The 22,500-nt window shown below is 42.1% G+C and overlaps 2 protein-coding genes across 6 annotated transcripts in view; one reads left to right on the forward strand and one right to left on the reverse strand.

The window, feature by feature from the left end:
* Nucleotides 1-3,287: 3,287 nt before the first annotated feature.
* rnf224 (ring finger protein 224) lies at nucleotides 3,288-5,076 on the forward strand. 3 transcript variants are annotated; one of them, XM_044334276.1, is made up of 3 exons: nucleotides 3,288-3,397; nucleotides 3,896-4,177; nucleotides 4,662-5,076. In XM_044334276.1, the coding sequence occupies exons 2-3, from the start codon at nucleotides 3,902-3,904 to the stop codon at nucleotides 4,995-4,997; spliced, it is 612 nt and encodes a 203-aa protein (XP_044190211.1). In that variant the 5' UTR covers nucleotides 3,288-3,397; nucleotides 3,896-3,901; the 3' UTR covers nucleotides 4,998-5,076. The 3 variants fall into 3 exon arrangements, with proteins under 3 accessions (XP_044190211.1, XP_044190213.1, XP_044190212.1); XM_044334278.1 differs by having other exon boundaries at nucleotides 3,896-4,141; XM_044334277.1 differs by lacking the exon at nucleotides 3,288-3,397 and having other exon boundaries at nucleotides 3,547-4,177.
* Nucleotides 5,077-5,708: 632 nt separating this feature from the next.
* Nucleotides 5,709-22,500, reverse strand: part of pisd (phosphatidylserine decarboxylase) — an 18,444-nt gene continuing 1,652 nt past the window's right edge. Inside the window, exons 1-8 of one of the 3 annotated variants that reach the window (XM_044334282.1) lie at nucleotides 20,665-20,711; nucleotides 16,765-16,909; nucleotides 16,343-16,477; nucleotides 15,942-16,043; nucleotides 14,003-14,126; nucleotides 7,077-7,220; nucleotides 6,827-6,987; nucleotides 5,709-6,263 (exon numbers count right to left, since the gene is read on the reverse strand). In XM_044334282.1, coding sequence (XP_044190217.1) covers nucleotides 5,994-6,263; nucleotides 6,827-6,987; nucleotides 7,077-7,220; nucleotides 14,003-14,126; nucleotides 15,942-16,043; nucleotides 16,343-16,477; nucleotides 16,765-16,909; nucleotides 20,665-20,696 — 1,113 coding nt within the window. In that variant the 5' untranslated portion in view covers nucleotides 20,697-20,711 and the 3' untranslated portion in view covers nucleotides 5,709-5,993. Of the gene's footprint in view, nucleotides 6,264-6,826; nucleotides 6,988-7,076; nucleotides 7,221-14,002; nucleotides 14,127-15,941; nucleotides 16,044-16,342; nucleotides 16,478-16,764; nucleotides 16,910-20,488; nucleotides 20,712-22,217; nucleotides 22,355-22,500 lie in introns of those variants that run through there. The other 2 variants (XM_044334280.1, XM_044334281.1) reach the window with 2 other exon arrangements.

Here is a 22,500-nt window from a genome sequence, read left to right on the forward strand (position 1 = left end):
ACCAGTAGAAGAAACGACCGCCGTCTGAACAACAAGAATAAAAATCAGAAGTACAATAACAACAACAACAACAATAACAACAACAACAACAACAATAACAATAGTAATAATAATAATAGTCGGCCTACAGGAACAAACACTAACTCTGCATCTGAAATCACTTTGCACCACATACAAACCCAACATGTGTGATCCTTGCCGGTATGAGACGTGTAACCATGGTAACAGCCAACATCACCTCTGCCAACACCTGCAACACTAATTTAAAAAATATGTTGAGCAAAGTGAAATCTTACTTAAATGGAAGCGTTATTGACGTTGCACCAGAGCTGCCTCGGTCGCTGTCTGTTATGTTGTTGTCATCGCTGCTGCATTGCATTGTGGGATATTTATGCTGGCATAGTGTCCAGTGTTTACATGCTGTAATACTTCCCCAGAAATACATTTCATGTACTACATGGTTGGTACTACCGTTTCTGACATAGTACAGACTGATACAGACGTGTGTATGTTGTTTTCCACACGCTTACATACAGACTGATACAGACGTGTGTATGTTGTTTTCCACACGCTTACATACAGACTGATACAGACGTGTGTATGTTGTTTTCCACACGCTTACATACAGACTGATACAGACGTGTGTATGTTGTTTTCCACACGCTTACATACAGACTGATACAGACGTGTGTATGTTGTTTTCCACACGCTTACATACAGACTGATACAGACGTGTGTATGTTGTTTTCCACATGCTTACATACAGACTGATACAAACTTTTAGTTTGAATATGATGAGTAAGATCTTTCCAGCTTCAAGGAACACAGACTGCAGACTGTTTACAACATTTACACACTGAGAAGTATTTTCATGCAGAAACAGTTTACAGACCAACCAGTCCTCCAGATTAACCTCCAGACTAACCTCCAGATTAACCTCCAGATTAACCTCCAGACTAACCTTCAGACTAACCTCCAGACTAACCTCCAGATTAACCTCCAGACTAACCTCCAGATTAACCTCCAGATTAACCTCCAGATTAACCTCCAGACTAACCTCCAGATTAACCTCCAGACTAACCTCCAGATTAACCTCCAGACTAACCTCCAGATTAACCTCCAGACTAACCTTCAGACTAACCTCCAGATTAACCTCCAGATTAACCTCCAGACTAACCTCCAGACTAACCTCCAGATTAACCACCAGACTAACCTCCAGATTAACCTCCAGATTAACCTCTAGACTAACCTCCAGATTAACCTCCAGACTAACCTCCAGATTAACCTCCAGACTAACCTCCAGATTAACCTCCAGACTAACCTCCAGACTAACCTCCAGATTAACCACCAGACTAACCTCCAGATTAACCTCCAGATTAACCTCTAGATTAACCTCCAGATTAACCTCCAGACTAACCTCCAGATTAACCTCCAGACTAACCTCCAGATTAACCTCCAGACTAACCTCCAGACTAAACTCCAGTTTAATTCCCAGATTAACCTCCAGACTAACCTCCAGTTTAATTCCCAGATTAACCTCCAGATCAATTTTAACATTAATCTCCAGATTAGCCTCCAGATTAACCTCCAGTTTAATTTTCAGATTAACCTCCAAATTAACCTCCAGACTACCCTCCAGTTTAATTTTCAGATTAACCTCCAGACTAACCTCCAGTTTAATTCCCAGATTAACCTCCAGATTAACCTCCAGATTAACCTCCAGACTAACGTCCAGATTAGCCTCCAGACTAACCTCCAGACTACCCTCCAGTTTAATTCCCAGATTAACCTCCAGATTAACCTCCAGTTTAATTCCCAGATTAACCTCCAGACAAACATCCAGACTAACCTCCAGACTAAATTCCAGATTAATTTTAACATTAATCTCCAGATTAGCCTCCAGATTTATATCCAGATCAATTTTAACATTAACCTCCAGATTAACCTCCAGACTAACGTCCAGTTTAATTCCCAGATTAACCTCCAGATTAACCTCCAGACTAACCTCCAGTTTAATTCCCAGATTAACCTCCAGATTAACCTCCAGACTAACATCCAGACTAACCTCCAGATTAATTTTAACATTAACCTCCAGATTAACCTCCAGACTAATTTCCAGATTAATTTTAACATTAACCTCCAGATTAGCCTCCAGACTAATTTCCAGATTAATTTTAACATTAACCTCCAGATTAAATAGAATGAACATTTAAATAAAAATCTGATATAAATGTAGTTTTACTCTTCTCTCTGTGTGTCTGTGTCTCTGTTGCTAGGCAACCACAGCCATTCAGCAGTGAGCTGTAACCTGATAGGCTGACACCAGCGGCCAATAGAAACCTGAGACCAGCTCCACTTTCTATTGGCTGGTCAGGTTACAGGTTAGTTTGTTGGTTTGTCAATGTTTTTAATGCATTTTCATATTTTTATTATAAAGTTAAAATAAGATTTGTAATCAGATTTATTTGTTGTTGATTTGACTTTAATGTCACTTTAACTATCTAATATTTATATGTTGCACAGATATTTATTTTATATATTAAATACACCTGACAGACTGATTTTATTGATAGTTTATTGTTTTCCTACATTTATTTTCATTTCATGTTATTTTGTTTTTGTTAATACATCTCACTTATATAAATCATCATTTGTTTTATCTCTGACTGGATTCATGTGAATATTTAAATTTGAAATTATTATTATTCACATAATTAAATATGATGTATTGATTTATAAACAGGTTGTTAATGTTTCCTTTCATACAAATAAATGTAAACAGTCTGTCAGCTGAGTGAGGCTGAATTATTGATGAAGACTCTCTCTCTCTCTCTCTCTCTCTCTGTGTCTGAGGCAGAACGACGAGAACGAAAGGACAGAAAACAAGAAAAGACAGAATGAACGACGAGAGAGGAAAAGAAACTCAAGAGAAGAAGAGATAAAAAATAAAGAGGAGACGTGAGAAAAACAACAAGAAAGACGAAGAAAGAAAAGAAACAAAGAGAAGAAAATAAAGGACAGAAGAAGAAGAACAAGGACAAAAACTGGAATAAAAGACAAGAGAGGGAATGAAGAGGAGGAGGAAATAATGAAATAGAAGAAAAGACAAGAAAAGAAAAGGAGGATCGCGAGAACGAGAGAAAAAACAAAAAGAAGAAAGAAAAGCAGAGAAGAAGAGATAAAAACAGACAGAGGAGTGAAAGAGAAAGAGAGAGGAGAGAGAGCTGGAAGACAAGAAGAGAAGAAGAAAAACAGAACAGATGAGGAAGTGAAAGATGAGAAGAAATGAATGACACTACAAGAGGATAGAAAAAGAACAAGAGAAGAAGTAGAGAAGTGTAAATAACAAAGAGAAGAAGAGAAGCTGTGATGTAGAATACGCAGGTGTCACATTCAGGTATGTTCCTGTTTATTTTTACTCTTAGGTAAGCCCCGCCCCCTTAGTTACTGTTGCTAACCTGTCAATCTTCCTGTTTTCACACATTCAGGTCACATGATTCTGCAAAATTGCATTAAAAACTCATAATTTTTAAAACAAACAAAAGCAGCTTCTCATAAATCTTCGTCTGCAGCCAGCGAGCTAACAATGCTAATGCTAATGCTAACTCCATGAGTGAAAACAACAGATTCAATATGAGAACTCATTAAATATGAGAACTCATTTAACATGAGAACTCATTAAATATGAACTCTGTAAAAGAGTCTTAAATATTCTCTGGAAACTACACATGCTAACAGATTGAAGCTAAAGCTAACAGACTGAAGCTAAAGCTATCAGCTAGTCAGCCTGACATGCTAACAATGTGGTTCCAGTGTGGCACTGATCTGAACTATGATTGGTTGTTACATGAGGACGTCATCCTGACCAGAAACTTTTCTTCTGTCATTCTTTAAGAGCAAAATGTCGGACAGCAGAAAAAAAGAAGAAGAAGAAGGGAAGGAGGAAGAGGAACCCCTCCCCACTCCTGCTCCCTCCACTGTTGCCGTGGAGACCATGATGTCACTGAGGAGGCAGGACCTGGTGTGCATTGTGTGCTTTGGCAGCTACGACCTGGCGACGCGATTGCCACGGCGACTGCACTGTGGTCACGCCTTCTGCCAGGCGTGTCTGAAGAGACTGGACACGGTCATCAACGAACAGGTGACTGATGACATCATCAACACTTCAGAAGGAGAGGTCAGCCGGGACATGTCGAGTCTCTGAGAAACTGTTAGCTGATGTTTACACAGTTAAAGCAGCTGAAGATAAAGAACAGGAAGTAGACTGCAGTGGAGGAAGTACTCTGATATACTCTACTGCAGTAAAAGTACCAACACAGCAACGTAAAAATAATGCAGATAATTTAAACTCTTGTTGTGTTATTTTATGTAAAAATGTGATCTGAAAAGTAACTAAAGCTGTCAAATAAATGTAGTGGAGTAGAAAGTACAATATTTCCCTCTGACATGTAGAAAGTAGCATCACATGGAAATACTCAAGTAAAGTACAAGTACCTCAAACTGTACGTAAATACAGTACTTGAGTTACTTTCCGTTGGGTTAACGTTGACATGCGAGTTAAAGGTGATAAAATGAGCTGAAGAGCAATTTAAAGAGTAAAGAGATGAAAGCAGTAGACTGAAAACAGCTTCTCTTCACCCCCCCCCCCCCAACCCCCCCAGGTGTGGATCCCGTGTCCCCAGTGTAGACAGAGCACCCCCCGGCCCAGAGGAGGAGCAGCAGGTCTGGACCTGGACCTGGCCTCCTTCCTGGGGGTGAAAGCCCAGCAGACCTGTACCTCCTCCTGCTCCTCGTCCTCCTGGAGCTCCAGCCGCAGGGAGGGGGCCGGCGGTGGCGGCGCGGCCCAGGACGGGAAGCTGTGGCTGGGAAAGGAGGTTGCTGACGACGGATGGTCCCACGGAGGTCTGGCTGAACCGCGTTTCCATCGTTATGGAAACTGCTGCACGCCACCATCCTATTGGCTATGCTGCTGGTTCTGCTGTCCGGGGCGGGGCTAACACTGACCAATGAGTGTGCTGACTTTAGTTATTCTCTCATGTTGGTAAATTTATTCTGACTGATGACAAAACTTTACAATATTAAAACATCATGAAAAAAATGTGATGTGTCCGACTGTTTGAGTTCTGAGGATTAAACGATTAAAATATTTTAATATGAAAGAAATCAAATTAAAGATTCTAAAAATCTGTTCAAATTAAATTAAAAAAGATGAAAAAAGGGTGAATTTATTAAAATAAAAAGCATTAAATATTATTTATTTTATTAATAACTATTAATATTAAACCTGTATAAACTGAAATGACGACAAAGCTACTGAGAAAAATGGAAAAAATATTTATTCATAATTACATATTTTACAAAAGTAGAGAACAAAACAAAAAACAAAAAAACAGCATTCAAGTGTTAATGGGAGGGGCGGAGACAGGGCGGGGCTAGTGTGGGCGGGGCTGAGGCGGGGCGGGGCTAAGATGGGGCGGGGCTAAGATGGGGGTGGGCTGAAAACCTCAAATACAGGTCAGTTTTGAACCTGAAAAAATTATTATCAAAAGATATTTAAGTTGAAATGAATGCATGTTAATATTAATGTTTCACTTTCTGACCAATCACGGGCCTCCTGGTGAATTTCCACCAATCAGCAGCTCAGAGGGCTCTGATTGGTTCAAATGACTTTAAAAGAGAACAATAAAGCTTCAAACATTCAAACTTAATAGTTTCAGTGGACGGAGGAACTTTTTATTTCACTTCGTGTAAATGATTTTAAATTTATGAAAAATGTATTTTTACAGTTTTGCAGTCGGTTCAATTTCTGGGCGATCGACAGAGACAAAGAATAGAAACAGAGAGTGAGAGAAAGTTTGGCACAAGGCATTCTGGGAGTTTGAGTCCTTGTCATTGTGTCCTCCAGAGCTTCCTTGTCACAGAGGCATTTATCCACAACGTCTTCAACTATTTCTGGATATCAGGCCCCTCCCCTGAGTCTGCAGCTCAGCCAATCAGAGGCTGCCGAGCCCCTCGCCGACTCTGATTCGTTGTCCCGGCTGCAGGCTGAAGCTGAAGTCTTTCGGCGCTTCAAACAGCAGAACGATGGTGGAGCCCAGGTTAAACTCCCCCACCGCCTCCCCCTTCTCTAAGGCCACGCCCCCGGCATCGACGGAGACCACGCCCCCTTCACCTCCCGCTTTCGTCACCTGGTCGCCGATGGCAACGTAACTGCGGTCGTGAAAGGAGCCTTTGTTGTAGCGAGGAGCGTTTGTCTGCAGCTCCTGAGGATGTGTAGAAAATATGACAGATATTAATTAACCGACAGAAATAATCAACTACACTGTTAAAAATAATCAGAATAAAAGATATTACATATATTTATCATTAATTAATTAATGAAACTACTACAGCTGACATCACTTCAACTAAAATACCAGTAAAATGTAAATAAACTACAAAGTTCTACAATATCGACTTTAATATAAAATGTAATGATGATTTTGAAAACAAAAACATTAACAAAACATACTGAAAATATTAAAAGTAAATACAAATATTCTTTAAAATAAAACTGAATAAAAATAGAGTGAAACTGCTGCTAACTGATGAATATTAATGTATTTTTAATAACGGCCGATAAAATACCTCACAATTTCCTTAAAAATCCTAAAATTTTATAATTATTTTAAAAGATTAAGTTTAAAATACATGAAAGAAAAAAGAAGCACACTTGAAAATATGCTGCTGAACTTTAAAAAAACACTTAATAAAACAGAAAAAACACTGAAAACAATCGATCAACAATCATCTTTAATTAAAAGCAAAATGAATGAAATCGAGTCACCTGGTCAAAGTAAACCCGAATGGAACCGACGTTTGTGGCTCCGACCGCCGTTAACGAGAAGAAGCCGTGCTGCCATTGGCCGGTGAGTGCCACACGCTCATTAAGGACGAAGAGCTCTTTGACCCAACGAGCTACGCCCGGATTCACTGACATTAACGAGCCTAACGAGGACAGACAGAGAGAGAGAGATGAAGCCCAGGTACGGAGCAGAAAGCTGACACGTGAACAGGTGAGCCGAGCAGAATCTCACCTGGGAAATGTCGTCGCAGCTCCACCCTCCAGTCTGCCGGCGAATGGAAGCAGTGATAATCACCTGGAGCCAGGTAGACCACCACGTGGAAGAGCTCGTTATCAGGACTCGATAGGAGGTGGTCTCTGAAGGACGACGACGAGTCTAAACACAGAGACACATTTAACAAGTCACATCTGACGAGTCTAAACACAGAGACACGTTTAACAAGTCACATCTGATGAGTCTAAACACAGAGACACATTTAACAAGTCACATCTAACGGGTCTAAACACAGAGACACATTTAACAAGTCACATCTAACGGGTCTAAACAGAGACACGTTTAACAAGTCACATCTGACGAGTCTAAACAGAGACACGTTTAACAAGTCACATCTGACGAGTCTAAACAGAGACACGTTTAACAAGTCACATCCGACGAGTCTAAACACAGAGACACGTTTAACAAGTCACATCTAACGGGTCTAAACAGAGACACGTTTAACAAGTCACATCTGACGAGTCTAAACACAGAGACACGTTTAACAAGTCACATCTAACGGGTCTAAACAGAGACACGTTTAACAAGTCACATCTGACGAGTCTAAACAGAGACACGTTTAACAAGTCACATCTGACGAGTCTAAACAGAGACACGTTTAACAAGTCACATCTGACGAGTCTAAACAGAGACACGTTTAACAAGTCACATCTGACGAGTCTAAACACAGAGACACGTTTAACAAGTCACATCTGACGAGTCTAAACAGAGACACGTTTAACAAGTCACATCTGACGAGTCTAAACAGAGACACGTTTAACAAGTCACATCTGACGAGTCTAAACACAGAGACACGTTTAACAAGTCACATCTAACGGGTCTAAACACAGAGACACGTTTAACAAGTCACATCTAACGAGTCTAAACACAGAGACACGTTTAACAAGTCACATCTGACGAGTCTAAACACAGAGACACGTTTAACAAGTCACATCTGACGAGTCTAAACACAGAGACACGTTTAACAAGTCACATCTAACGGGTCTAAACACAGAGACACGTTTAACAAGTCACATCTGACGAGTCTAAACACAGAGACACGTTTAACAAGTCACATCTGACGAGTCTAAACACAGAGACACGTTTAACAAGTCACATCTGACGAGTCTAAACAGAGACACGTTTAACAAGTCACATCTGACGAGTCTAAACAGAGACACGTTTAACAAGTCACATCTGACGAGTCTAAACACAGAGACACGTTTAACAAGTCACATCTAACGGGTCTAAACACAGAGACACGTTTAACAAGTCACATCTAACGAGTCTAAACACAGAGACACGTTTAACAAGTCACATCTGACGAGTCTAAACACAGAGACACGTTTAACAAGTCACATCTGACGAGTCTAAACACAGAGACACGTTTAACAAGTCACATCTAACGGGTCTAAACACAGAGACACGTTTAACAAGTCACATCCGACGAGTCTAAACACAGAGACACGTTTAACAAGTCACATCCGACGAGTCTAAACACAGAGACACGTTTAACAAGTCACATCTGACGAGTCTAAACACAGAGACACGTTTAACAAGTCACATCTGACGAGTCTAAACACAGAGACACGTTTAACAAGTCACATCTGACGAGTCTAAACACAGAGACACGTTTAACAAGTCACATCTGACGAGTCTAAACACAGAGACACGTTTAACAAGTCACATCTGACGAGTCTAAACACAGAGACACGTTTAACAAGTCACATCTGACGAGTCTAAACACAGAGACACGTTTAACAAGTCACATCTGACGAGTCTAAACACAGAGACACGTTTAACAAGTCACATCTGACGAGTCTAAACACAGAGACACGTTTAACAAGTCACATCTGACGAGTCTAAACAGAGACACGTTTAACAAGTCACATCTGACGAGTCTAAACAGAGACACGTTTAACAAGTCACATCTGACGAGTCTAAACACAGAGACACGTTTAACAAGTCACATCTGACGAGTCTAAACAGAGACACGTTTAACAAGTCACATCTGACGAGTCTAAACAGAGACACGTTTAACAAGTCACATCCGATGAGTCTAAACACAGAGACACGTTTAACAAGTCACATCTAACGGGTCTAAACACAGAGACACGTTTAACAAGTCACATCTGACGAGTCTAAACACAGAGACACGTTTAACAAGTCACATCCGACGGGTCTAAACACAGAGACACGTTTAACAAGTCACATCTGACGAGTCTAAACACAGAGACACGTTTAACAAGTCACATCTGACGAGTCTAAACAGAGACACGTTTAACAAGTCACATCTAACGGGTCTAAACACAGAGACACGTTTAACAAGTCACATCTGACGGGTCTAAACACAGAGACACGTTTAACAAGTCACATCTGACGAGTCTAAACACAGAGACACGTTTAACAAGTCACATCCGACGGGTCTAAACACAGAGACACGTTTAACAAGTCACATCTGACGAGTCTAAACACAGAGACACGTTTAACAAGTCACATCTGACGAGTCTAAACAGAGACACGTTTAACAAGTCACATCTAACGGGTCTAAACACAGAGACACGTTTAACAAGTCACATCTAACGGGTCTAAACACAGAGACACGTTTAACAAGTCACATCTGACGAGTCTAAACACAGAGACACGTTTAACAAGTCACATCTGACGAGTCTAAACAGAGACACGTTTAACAAGTCACATCTAACGGGTCTAAACACAGAGACACGTTTAACAAGTCACATCTGACGAGTCTAAACACAGAGACACGTTTAACAAGTCACATCCGACGGGTCTAAACACAGAGACACGTTTAACAAGTCACATCTAACGGGTCTAAACACAGAGACACGTTTAACAAGTCACATCTGACGAGTCTAAACACAGAGACACGTTTAACAAGTCACATCCGACGAGTCTAAACACAGAGACACGTTTAACAAGTCACATCTAACGGGTCTAAACACAGAGACACGTTTAACAAGTCACATCTGACGGGTCTAAACAGAGACACGTTTAACAAGTCACATCTGATGAGTCTAAACAGAGACACGTTTAACAAGTCATATCTAACGGGTCTAAACACAGAGACACGTTTAACAAGTCACATCTGACGAGTCTAAACACAGAGACACGTTTAACAAGTCACATCTGACGAGTCTAAACAGAGACACGTTTAACAAGTCACATCTGATGAGTCTAAACAGAGACACGTTTAACAAGTCATATCTAACGGGTCTAAACACAGAGACACGTTTAACAAGTCACATCTGACGAGTCTAAACACAGAGACACGTTTAACAAGTCACATCCGACGGGTCTAAACACAGAGACACGTTTAACAAGTCACATCTAACGGGTCTAAACACAGAGACACGTTTAACAAGTCACATCTGACGAGTCTAAACACAGAGACACGTTTAACAAGTCACATCCGACGGGTCTAAACACAGAGACACGTTTAACAAGTCACATCTGACGAGTCTAAACACAGGGACACGTTTAACAAGTCACATCCGACGGGTCTAAACACAGAGACACGTTTAACAAGTCACATCTAACGGGTCTAAACACAGAGACACGTTTAACAAGTCACATCTGACGAGTCTAAACACAGAGACACGTTTAACAAGTCACATCCGACGGGTCTAAACACAGAGACACGTTTAACAAGTCACATCTAACGGGTCTAAACACAGAGACACGTTTAACAAGTCACATCTGACGAGTCTAAACACAGAGACACGTTTAACAAGTCACATCCGACGGGTCTAAACAGAGACACGTTTAACAAGTCACATCTGATGAGTCTAAACAGAGACACGTTTAACAAGTCACATCTGACGAGTCTAAACAGAGACACGTTTAACAAGTCACATCTGACGAGTCTAAACAGAGACACGTTTAACAAGTCACATCCGATGAGTCTAAACACAGAGACACGTTTAACAAGTCACATCTAACGGGTCTAAACACAGAGACACGTTTAACAAGTCACATCTGACGAGTCTAAACACAGAGACACGTTTAACAAGTCACATCCGACGGGTCTAAACACAGAGACACGTTTAACAAGTCACATCTGACGAGTCTAAACACAGGGACACGTTTAACAAGTCACATCCGACGGGTCTAAACACAGAGACACGTTTAACAAGTCACATCCGACGGGTCTAAACACAGAGACACGTTTAACAAGTCACATCTAACGGGTCTAAACACAGAGACACGTTTAACAAGTCACATCTGACGAGTCTAAACACAGAGACACGTTTAACAAGTCACATCCGACGGGTCTAAACAGAGACACGTTTAACAAGTCACATCTGATGAGTCTAAACAGAGACACGTTTAACAAGTCATATCTAACGGGTCTAAACACAGAGACACGTTTAACAAGTCACATCTGACGAGTCTAAACACAGAGACACGTTTAACAAGTCACATCTGACGAGTCTAAACAGAGACACGTTTAACAAGTCACATCTAACGGGTCTAAACACAGAGACACGTTTAACAAGTCACATCTGACGAGTCTAAACACAGAGACACGTTTAACAAGTCACATCCGACGGGTCTAAACACAGAGACACGTTTAACAAGTCACATCTAACGGGTCTAAACACAGAGACACGTTTAACAAGTCACATCTGACGAGTCTAAACACAGAGACACGTTTAACAAGTCACATCCGACGGGTCTAAACAGAGACACGTTTAACAAGTCACATCTGATGAGTCTAAACAGAGACACGTTTAACAAGTCACATCTGACGAGTCTAAACAGAGACACGTTTAACAAGTCACATCTGACGAGTCTAAACAGAGACACGTTTAACAAGTCACATCCGATGAGTCTAAACACAGAGACACGTTTAACAAGTCACATCTAACGGGTCTAAACACAGAGACACGTTTAACAAGTCACATCTGACGAGTCTAAACACAGAGACACGTTTAACAAGTCACATCCGACGGGTCTAAACACAGAGACACGTTTAACAAGTCACATCCGACGGGTCTAAACACAGAGACACGTTTAACAAGTCACATCCGATGAGTCTAAACACAGAGACACGTTTAACAAGTCACATCCGACGGGTCTAAACACAGAGACACGTTTAACAAGTCACATCTGATGAGTCTAAACAGAGACACGTTTAACAAGTCACATCTGACGAGTCTAAACACAGAGACACGTTTAACAAGTCACATCCGACGGGTCTAAACACAGAGACACGTTTAACAAGTCACATCTGATGAGTCTAAACACAGAGACACGTTTAACAAGTCACATCCGACGGGTCTAAACACAGAGACACGTTTAACAAGTCACATCCGACGGGTCTAAACACAGAGACACGTTTAACAAGTCACATCTGACGAGTCTAAACACAGAGACACGTTTAACAAGTCACATCCGACGGGTCTAAACACAGAGACACGTTTAACAAGTCACATCCGACGGGTCTAAACACAGAGACACGTTTAACAAGTCACATCTGATGAGTCTAAACAGAGACACGTTTAACAAGTCACATCCGACGGGTCTAAACACAGAGACACGTTTAACAAGTCACATCTGATGAGTCTAAACAGAGACACGTTTAACAAGTCACATCTGACGAGTCTAAACACAGAGACACGTTTAACAAGTCACATCTGACGAGTCTAAACACAGAGACACGTTTAACAAGTCACATCTGACGAGTCTAAACACAGAGACACGTTTAACAAGTCACATCTGACGGGTCTAAACACAGAGACACGTTTAACAAGTCACATCTGACGAGTCTAAACACAGAGACACGTTTAACAAGTCACACCTGACGAGTCTAAACACAGAGACACGTTTAACAAGTCACATCTAACGGGTCTAAACACAGAGACACGTTTAACAAGTCACACCTGACGAGTCTAAACACAGAGACACGTTTAACAAGTCACATCTAACGGGTCTAAACACAGAGACACGTTTAACAAGTCACATCTAACGAATCTAAACACAGAGACACGTTTAACAAGTCACACCTGACGAGTCTAAACACAGAGACACGTTTAACAAGTCACACCTGACGAGTCTAAACACAGAGACACGTTTAACAAGTCACACCTGACGAGTCTAAACACAGAGACACGTTTAACAAGTCACATCTGACGAGTATAAACACAGAGACACGTTTAACAAGTCACATCTGACGAGTCTAAACACAGAGACACGTTTAACAAGTCACATCTGACGAGTCTAAACACAGAGACACGTTTAACAAGTCACATCTGACGAGTCTAAACACAGAGACACGTTTAACAAGTCACACCTGACGAGTCTAAACACAGAGACACGTTTAACAAGTCACACCTGACGAGTCTAAACACAGAGACACGTTTAACAAGTCACATCTGACGAGTCTAAACACAGAGACACGTTTAACAAGTCACATCTGACGAGTCTAAACACAGAGACACGTTTAACAAGTCACATCTGACGAGTCTAAACACAGAGACACGTTTAACAAGTCACATCTGACGAGTCTAAACACAGAGACACGTTTAACAAGTCACACCTAACGAGTCTAAACACAGAGACACGTTTAACAAGTCACATCTGACGAGTCTAAACACAGAGACACGTTTAACAAGTCACATCTGACGAGTCTAAACACAGAGACACGTTTAACAAGTCACATCTGACGAGTCCGAAGTCAACACAGGTAAGTCCAAGTCATGTCCAGCAAGTCCCAATTCAAGTCCAACATGTTCATGGTCATGTCCAAGTCCTGAACAAGTAATTCTTCAGCCTTTAATTTGTTGAAACAGATGAACTCGTGTCCATCTGTGTCAATGTCTTTGACAGATTTTAAATTAATTTGTGATGTCATATGGGTCAGGGTGGGGTGGGTGTGGTCTTACCGTTGCTCTGCCCTTGCTGTGGACCCAGGAAGTTCTCCAGACTGTAGGTGACCCCCTTCACTTGCTCCACCTCAGAGTTCTTCACCTGACCGAAGTGAAGGATCTTCCCGTCAGCTGGAGAGATCTGCCCAGACAAAATGGCAGGCAGTTTATAGACAATTTACAATTTAATTTAGCGGATGATTTAATCCAAAGCGATGTACATCTGAGAGCTGATACAACACCAGCAGGGATCTAGTCTTGAAAGAACACGAGTAAGTGCTATGAAGCTAAGTTTGAGTCCGACAGGAAGTAGTTGCCAACAGGCAGAGCACAGAGGCAATGATTTATTTATTTATTTCCTTCAGTCCATCAGGTGCAGAGGTGTTGATGAAAGAACTGGTCTTTAGTCTTTTCTTAAAGACTGAGAGGGACTCTGCGGATCGAACAGAGTTTGGTAACTCGGGAACTACAGAGGAGAAGAGTCTATCTGGTGACTTAGTGTCCTGTTGTGGTACCAGGTGCCTTTCATTGGCAGAGCGTAGTGGGCGGGAGGGAGTGTAGACCTGAATGAGGGAGTTCAGGTAGGCAGGAGCTGGTTTAGTGGCTGTTCTGTAAGCGAGTGTCAGAGTTTTGAATTTGATGCAGGCAGCAACTGGGAACCAGTGGAGGGATATGAACAGTAGGGTGACGTGCTGTTTTGGGCTGGTTGAAGACCAGATGCGCCGTCGCATTCTGGATCATCTGCAGAGGTTTGAACGTGCATGCGGGGAGGCCTGCCAGTAAGGAGCTGCAGTAGTTGATGCGTGATATTACGAGAGCCTGAACCAGGAGTTGTGCTGCAAGCTCAGACAGAAAGGGTCCTAATGTTGTACAGGACATCGATGTACTGATCATGATCATGACATCCAAATGTCAGGCAGACTTTGTGGGCATGAGTTGATTGATTTGTGCTGGACGCTGATGTTTTGTTGTATGGAGGGACTGGCTGCGATGAATAGGAGCTCGGTCTTAGTGAGGCTGAGTTGAAGGTGACGTTCTTTCATCCATGCTGATGTATCAGTAAGGCATGACGAGATCCAAGCCGAGACTGTGTGGTCTTCCGGCAGGAACGACAGGAAGAGCTGGGTATCGTCAGCATAGCAATGATATGAGAAACCATGGGAGCAGATGATTGCACCAAGTGAGGTGGTGTATATAGAGAAAAGAAGTGGACCAAGCACTGACCCTTGAGGAACCTCTGTGGATAAGCTGGACGATTTGGACACTTTTCCCCCCCAAGATATTCTAAAACATCTCCCTGACAGGTAGGACATGAACCAGCGGAGGGCAGATCCTGAGACACCAAGCTCAGTGAGTGTGGGGAGGAGGATTTGGTGGTTGACTGTGTCAAAGGCAGCTGACAGATCCAGCAGCAGTAGAGCTGAGGACTGACCAGCAGCTCTAGCTGAGCGCAGTGAGTCCATAACCGACAGGAGTGCAGTCTCAGTAGAATGAGGACAGTGTGGCCCTGTTAGCTGGCAGCTGCAGACTGGAGTGGAGAGTAGAAAAGGACTAACCAGTTGGTGTCCTCGCACAGGTAGACTGATGCCTCTGCTGACGCTACAGTGCAGCTTGTGTGTTTAAATACCAGGAAGTATCACGGCTGAACATGCCCCTTTCGGATTTTCACAGCAAGGCAACAATAGAGGGTGTGAGACCCTCATCAGCGACCCTCCTATTGAAACTCAGAGAGTGAAACCAGGAAGTGCTCAGCTCCAACAAAGCCTGACAACAGCCTGACAACCACTTCAATCCGAATCAAACTCCAAAACAAAGTTTCAGAAACATTCACCAACCGACCGCGATCTCCTTTGGTCTAGATCAGAGCTCGTTCTGTTTGGAGCTTTGTTCAATTTCTCCAAATGGAGGACAGTTTAGAGACAAAATGGAGGACAGTTTAGAGAGGAGGAGGAGTTACCAGGCAGGAGGAGGAGCAGAGAGGTCTCACTGCAGGTTTGAGACGGCGACGGAAAAATTCTCCCAGATTCCTGTAGTGATGTAAGTCCTCCACCGCTGCCTCCTATTGGATGACAGAGACAGGAAGAAGAAATATAAACAATCAACAAAAGAACAAAACTTGATCACATCTTTAATATATGTAAAATATAGCAGAGTGCTTTAATATCGATTGGGTGCTGATTATCTGATATTGATTAAATGTATCTGAAACATTAAACATCAGCTGAATGTCCTGCTGTGAAACTACTGACTGATTGCTATGAATGATTGATTAGTGTTAATGATTGATCTGATGTGACTTTCGATCGTTTACAGAGATCAATAACAGAGAGATCGATCAGAGTAAACGTGGGTCCTCGCCTGCATGTTGACTCCGAAGGTCCAGATGTAGAGCGAGTAGATGGGTTTTCTGAGCCATGTGGGGAGTTCCACCCCGTTCAGACGCCCCCAGGCCCGAGACAGGAGGCGGGTTGGGAAGGAGCGATACAACGCCACCTGCAGGGCAAACACCCACACAGCAGCTGTAGTGATTCTCTCGGTTCAACACGATCACTTTTATATTTTACTATTGGACACATTTACAGTTTATAGACTGAGGAATAAGAAGAGAGGAGTTCTCACAGATGATGGAGAGGAAAGACAAGAACAGAGGAGGTACAAGAAAAAGGTAAGGCAGAAGAAAGAAGAGGAAAGGAAGAACGAAAAGAGGAGGAAGTTAATGAGCACGACGAAGAAGAGTTTATCCATTCATTCCCTCCCTGCCAGTCGGCAGCCGCTCTTACCCGATTGGCCAGCGGCCGCAGAGCACTGACAGACAGGGCGTAGCAGAGGAAGGCGATTGGCCGACGACGCCAAGGAGCGGGGCGACATACACCGCCACTGAGCGCGTTCAGACGGCGACGGAGAGCCAAACGAGGCACCTGCAGCCTAATTATGATAATGAGATTTCATGTGAGGAGGGAAACAACCAGGATGGAGGAGGACTTGATCTGAAACATGACGGAGGGGAAGGGGAAATGCACACAAACTAGAGCAACAAGTCTCAAAGTCAAGAGCAACAAGTCCCAAAGTCAAGAGCAACAAGTCTCAAAGTCAAGAGCAACAAGTCTCAAAGTCAAGAGCAACAAGTCTCAAAGTCATGACCAACAAGTCTCAAAGTCAAGAGCAACAAGTCCCCAAGTCATGACCGACAAGTCCCAAAGTCAAGAGCAACAAGTCCCAAAGTCAAGAGCAACAAGTCCCAAAGTCAAGAGCAACAAGTCCCCAAGTCATGACCGACAAGTCCCAAAGTCAAGAGCAACAAGTCCCAAAGTCAAGAGCAACAAGTCCCAAAGTTAAGAGCAACAAGTCCCCAAGTCATGACCGACAAGTCCCAAAGTCAAGAGCAACAAGTCCCAAAGTTAAGAGCAACAAGTCCCAAAGTCAAGAGCAACAAGTCCCAAAGTCAAGAGCAACAAGTCCCCAAGTCATGACCGACAAGTCCCAAAATCAAGAGCAACAAGTCCCAAAGTTAAGAGCAACAAGTCCCCAAGTCATGACCGACAAGTCCCAAAGTCAAGAGCAACAAGTCCCAAAGTCAAGAGCAACAAGTCCCAAAGTCATGACCGACAAGTCCCAAAGTCAAGAGCAACAAGTCCCAAAGTCAAGAGCAACAAGTCCCAAAGTCATGACCGACAAGTCCCAAAGTCAAGAGCAACAAGTCCCAAAGTCAAGAGCAACAAGTCCCAAAGTCAAGAGCAACAAGTCCCAAAGTCAAGAGCAACAAGTCCCAAAGTCAAGAGCAACAAGTCCCAAAGTCAAGAGCAACAAGTCTCTAAGTCAAGAGCAACAAGTCTCAAAGTCAAGAGCAACAAGTCTCAAAGTCAAGAGCAACAAGTCCCCAAGTCAAGAGCAACAAGTCCCAAAGTCAAGAGCAACAAGTCCCAAAGTCAAGAGCAACAAGTCCCAAAGTTAAGAGCAACAAGTCCCCAAGTCATGACCGACAAGTCCCAAAGTCAAGAGCAACAAGTCGCAAAGTCAAGAGCAACAAGTCCCAAAGTTAAGAGCAACAAGTCCCAAAGTCAAGAGCAACAAGTCCCAAAGTCAAGAGCAACAAGTCCCAAAGTCAAGAGCAACAAGTCCCAAAGTTAAGAGCAACAAGTCCCAAAGTCAAGAGCAACAAGTCCCAAAGTTAAGAGCAACAAGTCCCAAAGTCAAGAGCAACAAGTCCCAAAGTTAAGAGCAACAAGTCCCAAAGTTAAGAGCAACAAGTCCCCAAGTCATGACCGACAAGTCCCAAAGTCAAGAGCAACAAGTCCCAAAGTTAAGAGCAACAAGTCCCAAAGTTAAGAGCAACAAGTCCCAAAGTCAAGAGCAACAAGTCCCAAAGTTAAGAGCAACAAGTTCCAAAGTCAAGAGCAACAAGTCCCAAAGTTAAGAGCAACAAGTCCCAAAGTCAAGAGCAACAAGTCTCAATGTCAAGAGCAACAAGTCCCAAAGTCATGACCGACAAGTCCCAAAGTCAAGAGCAACAAGTCCCAAAGTCAAGAGCAACAAGTCCCAAAGTCAAGAGCAACAAGTCCCAAAGTCATGACCGACAAGTCCCAAAGTCAAGAGCAACAAGTCCCAAAGTCAAGAGCAACAAGTCTCTAAGTCAAGAGCAACAAGTCTCAAAGTCAAGAGCAACAAGTCTCAAAGTCAAGAGCAACAAGTCTCTAAGTCAAGAGCAACAAGTCTCAAAGTCAAGAGCATCGAAACAGGACAAAGGTTAAAACAAAAAGAAACACAGGTGGGTGTGGAAAGGTATGGGGGGCTGGGGGGGTGGAAAGGTATGGGGGGGGGGGTGGGGCTTGTGTTTGTGTGTGCAGAGGGAGGAGGGAGGAGCGAACACCAATGCAGCACAGATGCTAACACAGCTAAACAGCAAAGCTAAAGTGAAGCTAGCAGGATTGCTAACACGCTAACAGACAAACACCTTTCATTAGTTTTCATATATTTTTATTTCAGTTTTTGTATGATTGCTCATCAATTCATGTTGGAACAAATATGGAAGACTATTTTTTGTTGTCATGTATTCAGTCCTCACTCTATTATTCTTAAAAACTTGTTTTTTGGAGCATCCTGGTGGCTGAATGGTTACTGCACAGCGGTAACGTCAGTTCGACTCCAGCAGCAACCTTTGCTGCATGTCATACAATCTCTCTTCCCTCGTTTCCTGTCTTCAACTTCACTGTGAATGTCCAATAAAGGCAAAAAACACCCCCAACCCAAAAAAACCCCTTAAATAAAAGAAAAAACTTGATTAACTCATGTTTAAAAAACGATATCTAAGACTCATCTATACAGAAAACTAATCATCATCAAAATCTGAATTAGTTTATGATTTTACTGATAAATTTATTTTCAGATAAAATATAAAAACTGATTTTATTCATTCAAATTTAATTCTGTCCAGATATTTTATTTTTATCATACAAAACTGATATTTTATTATTTATTTACTTCTTTGTGTCTGAAGGTTCTTCAGTGAGTTAAACAGAACAAAGATGACGTCAGCTCTTTGGATTATTTTCATAAAAAGTCCAAAAACTGCAAACAGATTTATGTCATATATAATAATAAATCAGTCACTTCTTCTCCTCCAGTAAAGGATCTGAATATTTCTTCCTCTGCTGATTTCAGGATGTGAAAATAAAAACTAACTTGACTTGAAAACTGTGAGACAGAAAACATCCAACTGCTTCTGAATCCAGTCAGAAAGAGAAACATAAAGACTACAAGTTATTTATGATGAATCATGTGACACCTGACAGCACGATGCTGCACTGCTCATCACCATCATCATCATCATCATCATCATCACCTCTCCTCTCTGTGTGTTTTTATCTGCTGCTAACGGGGTTAGCAGGTTAGCACAGGATAAACTGGAAATAGGCTAACGCAGGCTGAGCTAGGCTAAAGCTAAAATAGCTGACCTGCTAAGCTAGCTGTCACCATAGAAACCACACTCACACACACACAGTAATCCCCTCTAACACCCCCCCCCCCCACCACCACCTGCTAACTGGGTCACTCTCTCTCTCTCTCTCTGGTGTCTCTCGCCCTCTCACCTGCTGTTTACTGACAGGTTTAAACTTTAAACACTTTACTGAGAATCAGCCAATCAGCACGCAGGATCATCTGCTCTTTATTTCTACCTCCTCTTCTTCATTTTAAAAACACTTCAGATCTTCCTCTTTCAGCCTGAAACTCGTCTGTTTGTTTCTTTATTTATTTTATCTTCACGTCATTTATTCACATTTACTCCTCTGACTTTATTAATCTTTACTTTTCTTCTTCTGCTCGGTCAGAAATGTCGTAAAAGCTTTTGACATCTCCTCTCTGATCTCTTCTTCTTCTCTTTATTATTATTATTATTTATTTCCTGTTTCCTGTCGTCACGTCATTTTCAGATTTTACATCTCTAACTTGAACTTCCGGCCTCTTTCTGAAATCTTTCCATCTTTTCTAAAACTTCTTCTCTCCCACCTGAATCGTGCTGCGGTTCGCGGTCTCACCCTCCGTCCTCCTCCTCTGTCTCTCTCGCCCTCTCGCTCGCCGTCAGTCGCGCGCTGCTGCCGCCGCCTCACCTGCCGCAGCAGGTCGCGCTCCTGACGCCGGCCGCCGCCGCCGCCGCCGCCGCGGCGCTGAGAGAAGAATCTCACCATGAAGGCGAACGAGACGGTCGCAGACACATCCTGACGGTTCTCACGGAGACGAAGAAACAGCTGAGCGACGACTGAGAGGACTGAGGGAGAGGAGGGGGGACCGAAGAGGAAGAGCAGCTGAGGGAGAGGAGGGGGGGGAGGGGGGGTTAATACTAGAGAGCTCCGCCCCCCCCTCCCCCCCCCCTCCCCCGTCTGTTAAAGCGAGGGGGGGTTAATACTGCAGCCCCCCCCCCCATCCTGTCTGCGTTTATAAACTGATAGAGTTGCTTTAGATTATAATTTAGATAAACATCTTCTAATTTAAACATTTTTAAAATAATAAATTCTAAACATTTAATTTGATCAATATTTCAAAATCATTAAATTTATTTATCAATTAAATATTAATTATTATTCTGAACTTTATATTCTTATAATGTTACAACATTAGAACATTAAAATGATTTAATTTTTAGAATTATTTAATATAATTAGATTATTATATTTCAAATAAATGATCAATAATTTATTAATACAAGTAGTTTAGTATTAAATAAGTATTAATATTAAATCCAGATGTGAAACATGTGACACATGAATAATGTTTATGTATTATCTCATTTTATTAATCATCATTATTATTATTAATTATGTTCAGAATCTTTTATCTACAAACTAATTTGTTTTTTAAATGTAAAAACATTTTAAATCAATAAAAACAAATCAATAAATAAATAATCTCTCTCCTGTTTATTGTTTTTGTCCAATCAGAGCCTCCGTCTCTCCTGCCTGGTTACTGATTGATCAATCACACCATGTCCTCAGGGAGTCGACCAATCAGGAGGCAGTAGAGGCAGCGAGGAGAGGGGGCGGGGCCTGAATGATGCACCGATGTGGCAGAGTGACCGGTCTGTGTGACATCATCACTGTGACGCTGTGACATCACTGTGACCTTTCACCCACCTGTGCTGAGAGAATACTACAGAATACTACATAATACTACAGAATACTACAGAATACTACAGAATACTACTACAGAATACTACTACAGAATACTACAGAATACTACAGAATACTACAGAATAATACTACAGAATACTACAGAATAATACTACAGAATACTACTACAGAATACTACAGAATAATACTACAGAATACTACAGAATACTACAGAATACTACAGAATAATACTACAGAATACTACAGAACACACGTTTATACACGTTTATATACTTCTTATATTACATAGTATTACTACTATAGTACTGATTTACTGAACTTTAGATCCGCGACTAACAATTATTTTCATTTCTGATTGATCTGTCCATTATTTTCTCCACTAATCAATAAATTGTTTAGTCCATAAAATATCAGGAAACTGTTCGCCAAAAGTCAAGATGACGTCCTCAAATGAAGAGGAAGACGAAGGAGAAGAGGAAGGAGAAGAGGAAGAAGAGGAAGAAGAGGAAGAGGAAGAAGAAGAAGAGGAAGAAGAAGAAGAGGAAGAAGAAGAAGAAGAGGAAGAAGAGGAAGAAGAGGAAGCAGGAGGAGACAGGTGAGTCGTCTCCTACCTGTGTGGGAGTGGCCAGAGGAGGCGGGGCTCCATCTTCCTGTTGGTCCTTCCTCCTGTAGTGCTGGTAACCAAGGTAACCGCCACCTGTCACCACCAGGAGGGGGAGGGGCCGGGGGCGGGGCAGGAAGCCGCGACCTGAGGACAGAGAGAGAGCCGATTGGTCCAAACATCTGACTGACTGACTGATCAATCAACTTATTGATCTGCAGCTGATTGGTCCGTCTGCTGCTGCAGAACCATTCATATCAAATAATAATATTGACAGAATAAAGTCTATGATT

The sequence above is a fragment of the Thunnus albacares genome, chromosome 18 (genome assembly GCF_914725855.1).
Source record: "Thunnus albacares chromosome 18, fThuAlb1.1, whole genome shotgun sequence".
NCBI lineage: Eukaryota > Metazoa > Chordata > Actinopteri > Scombriformes > Scombridae > Thunnus > Thunnus albacares.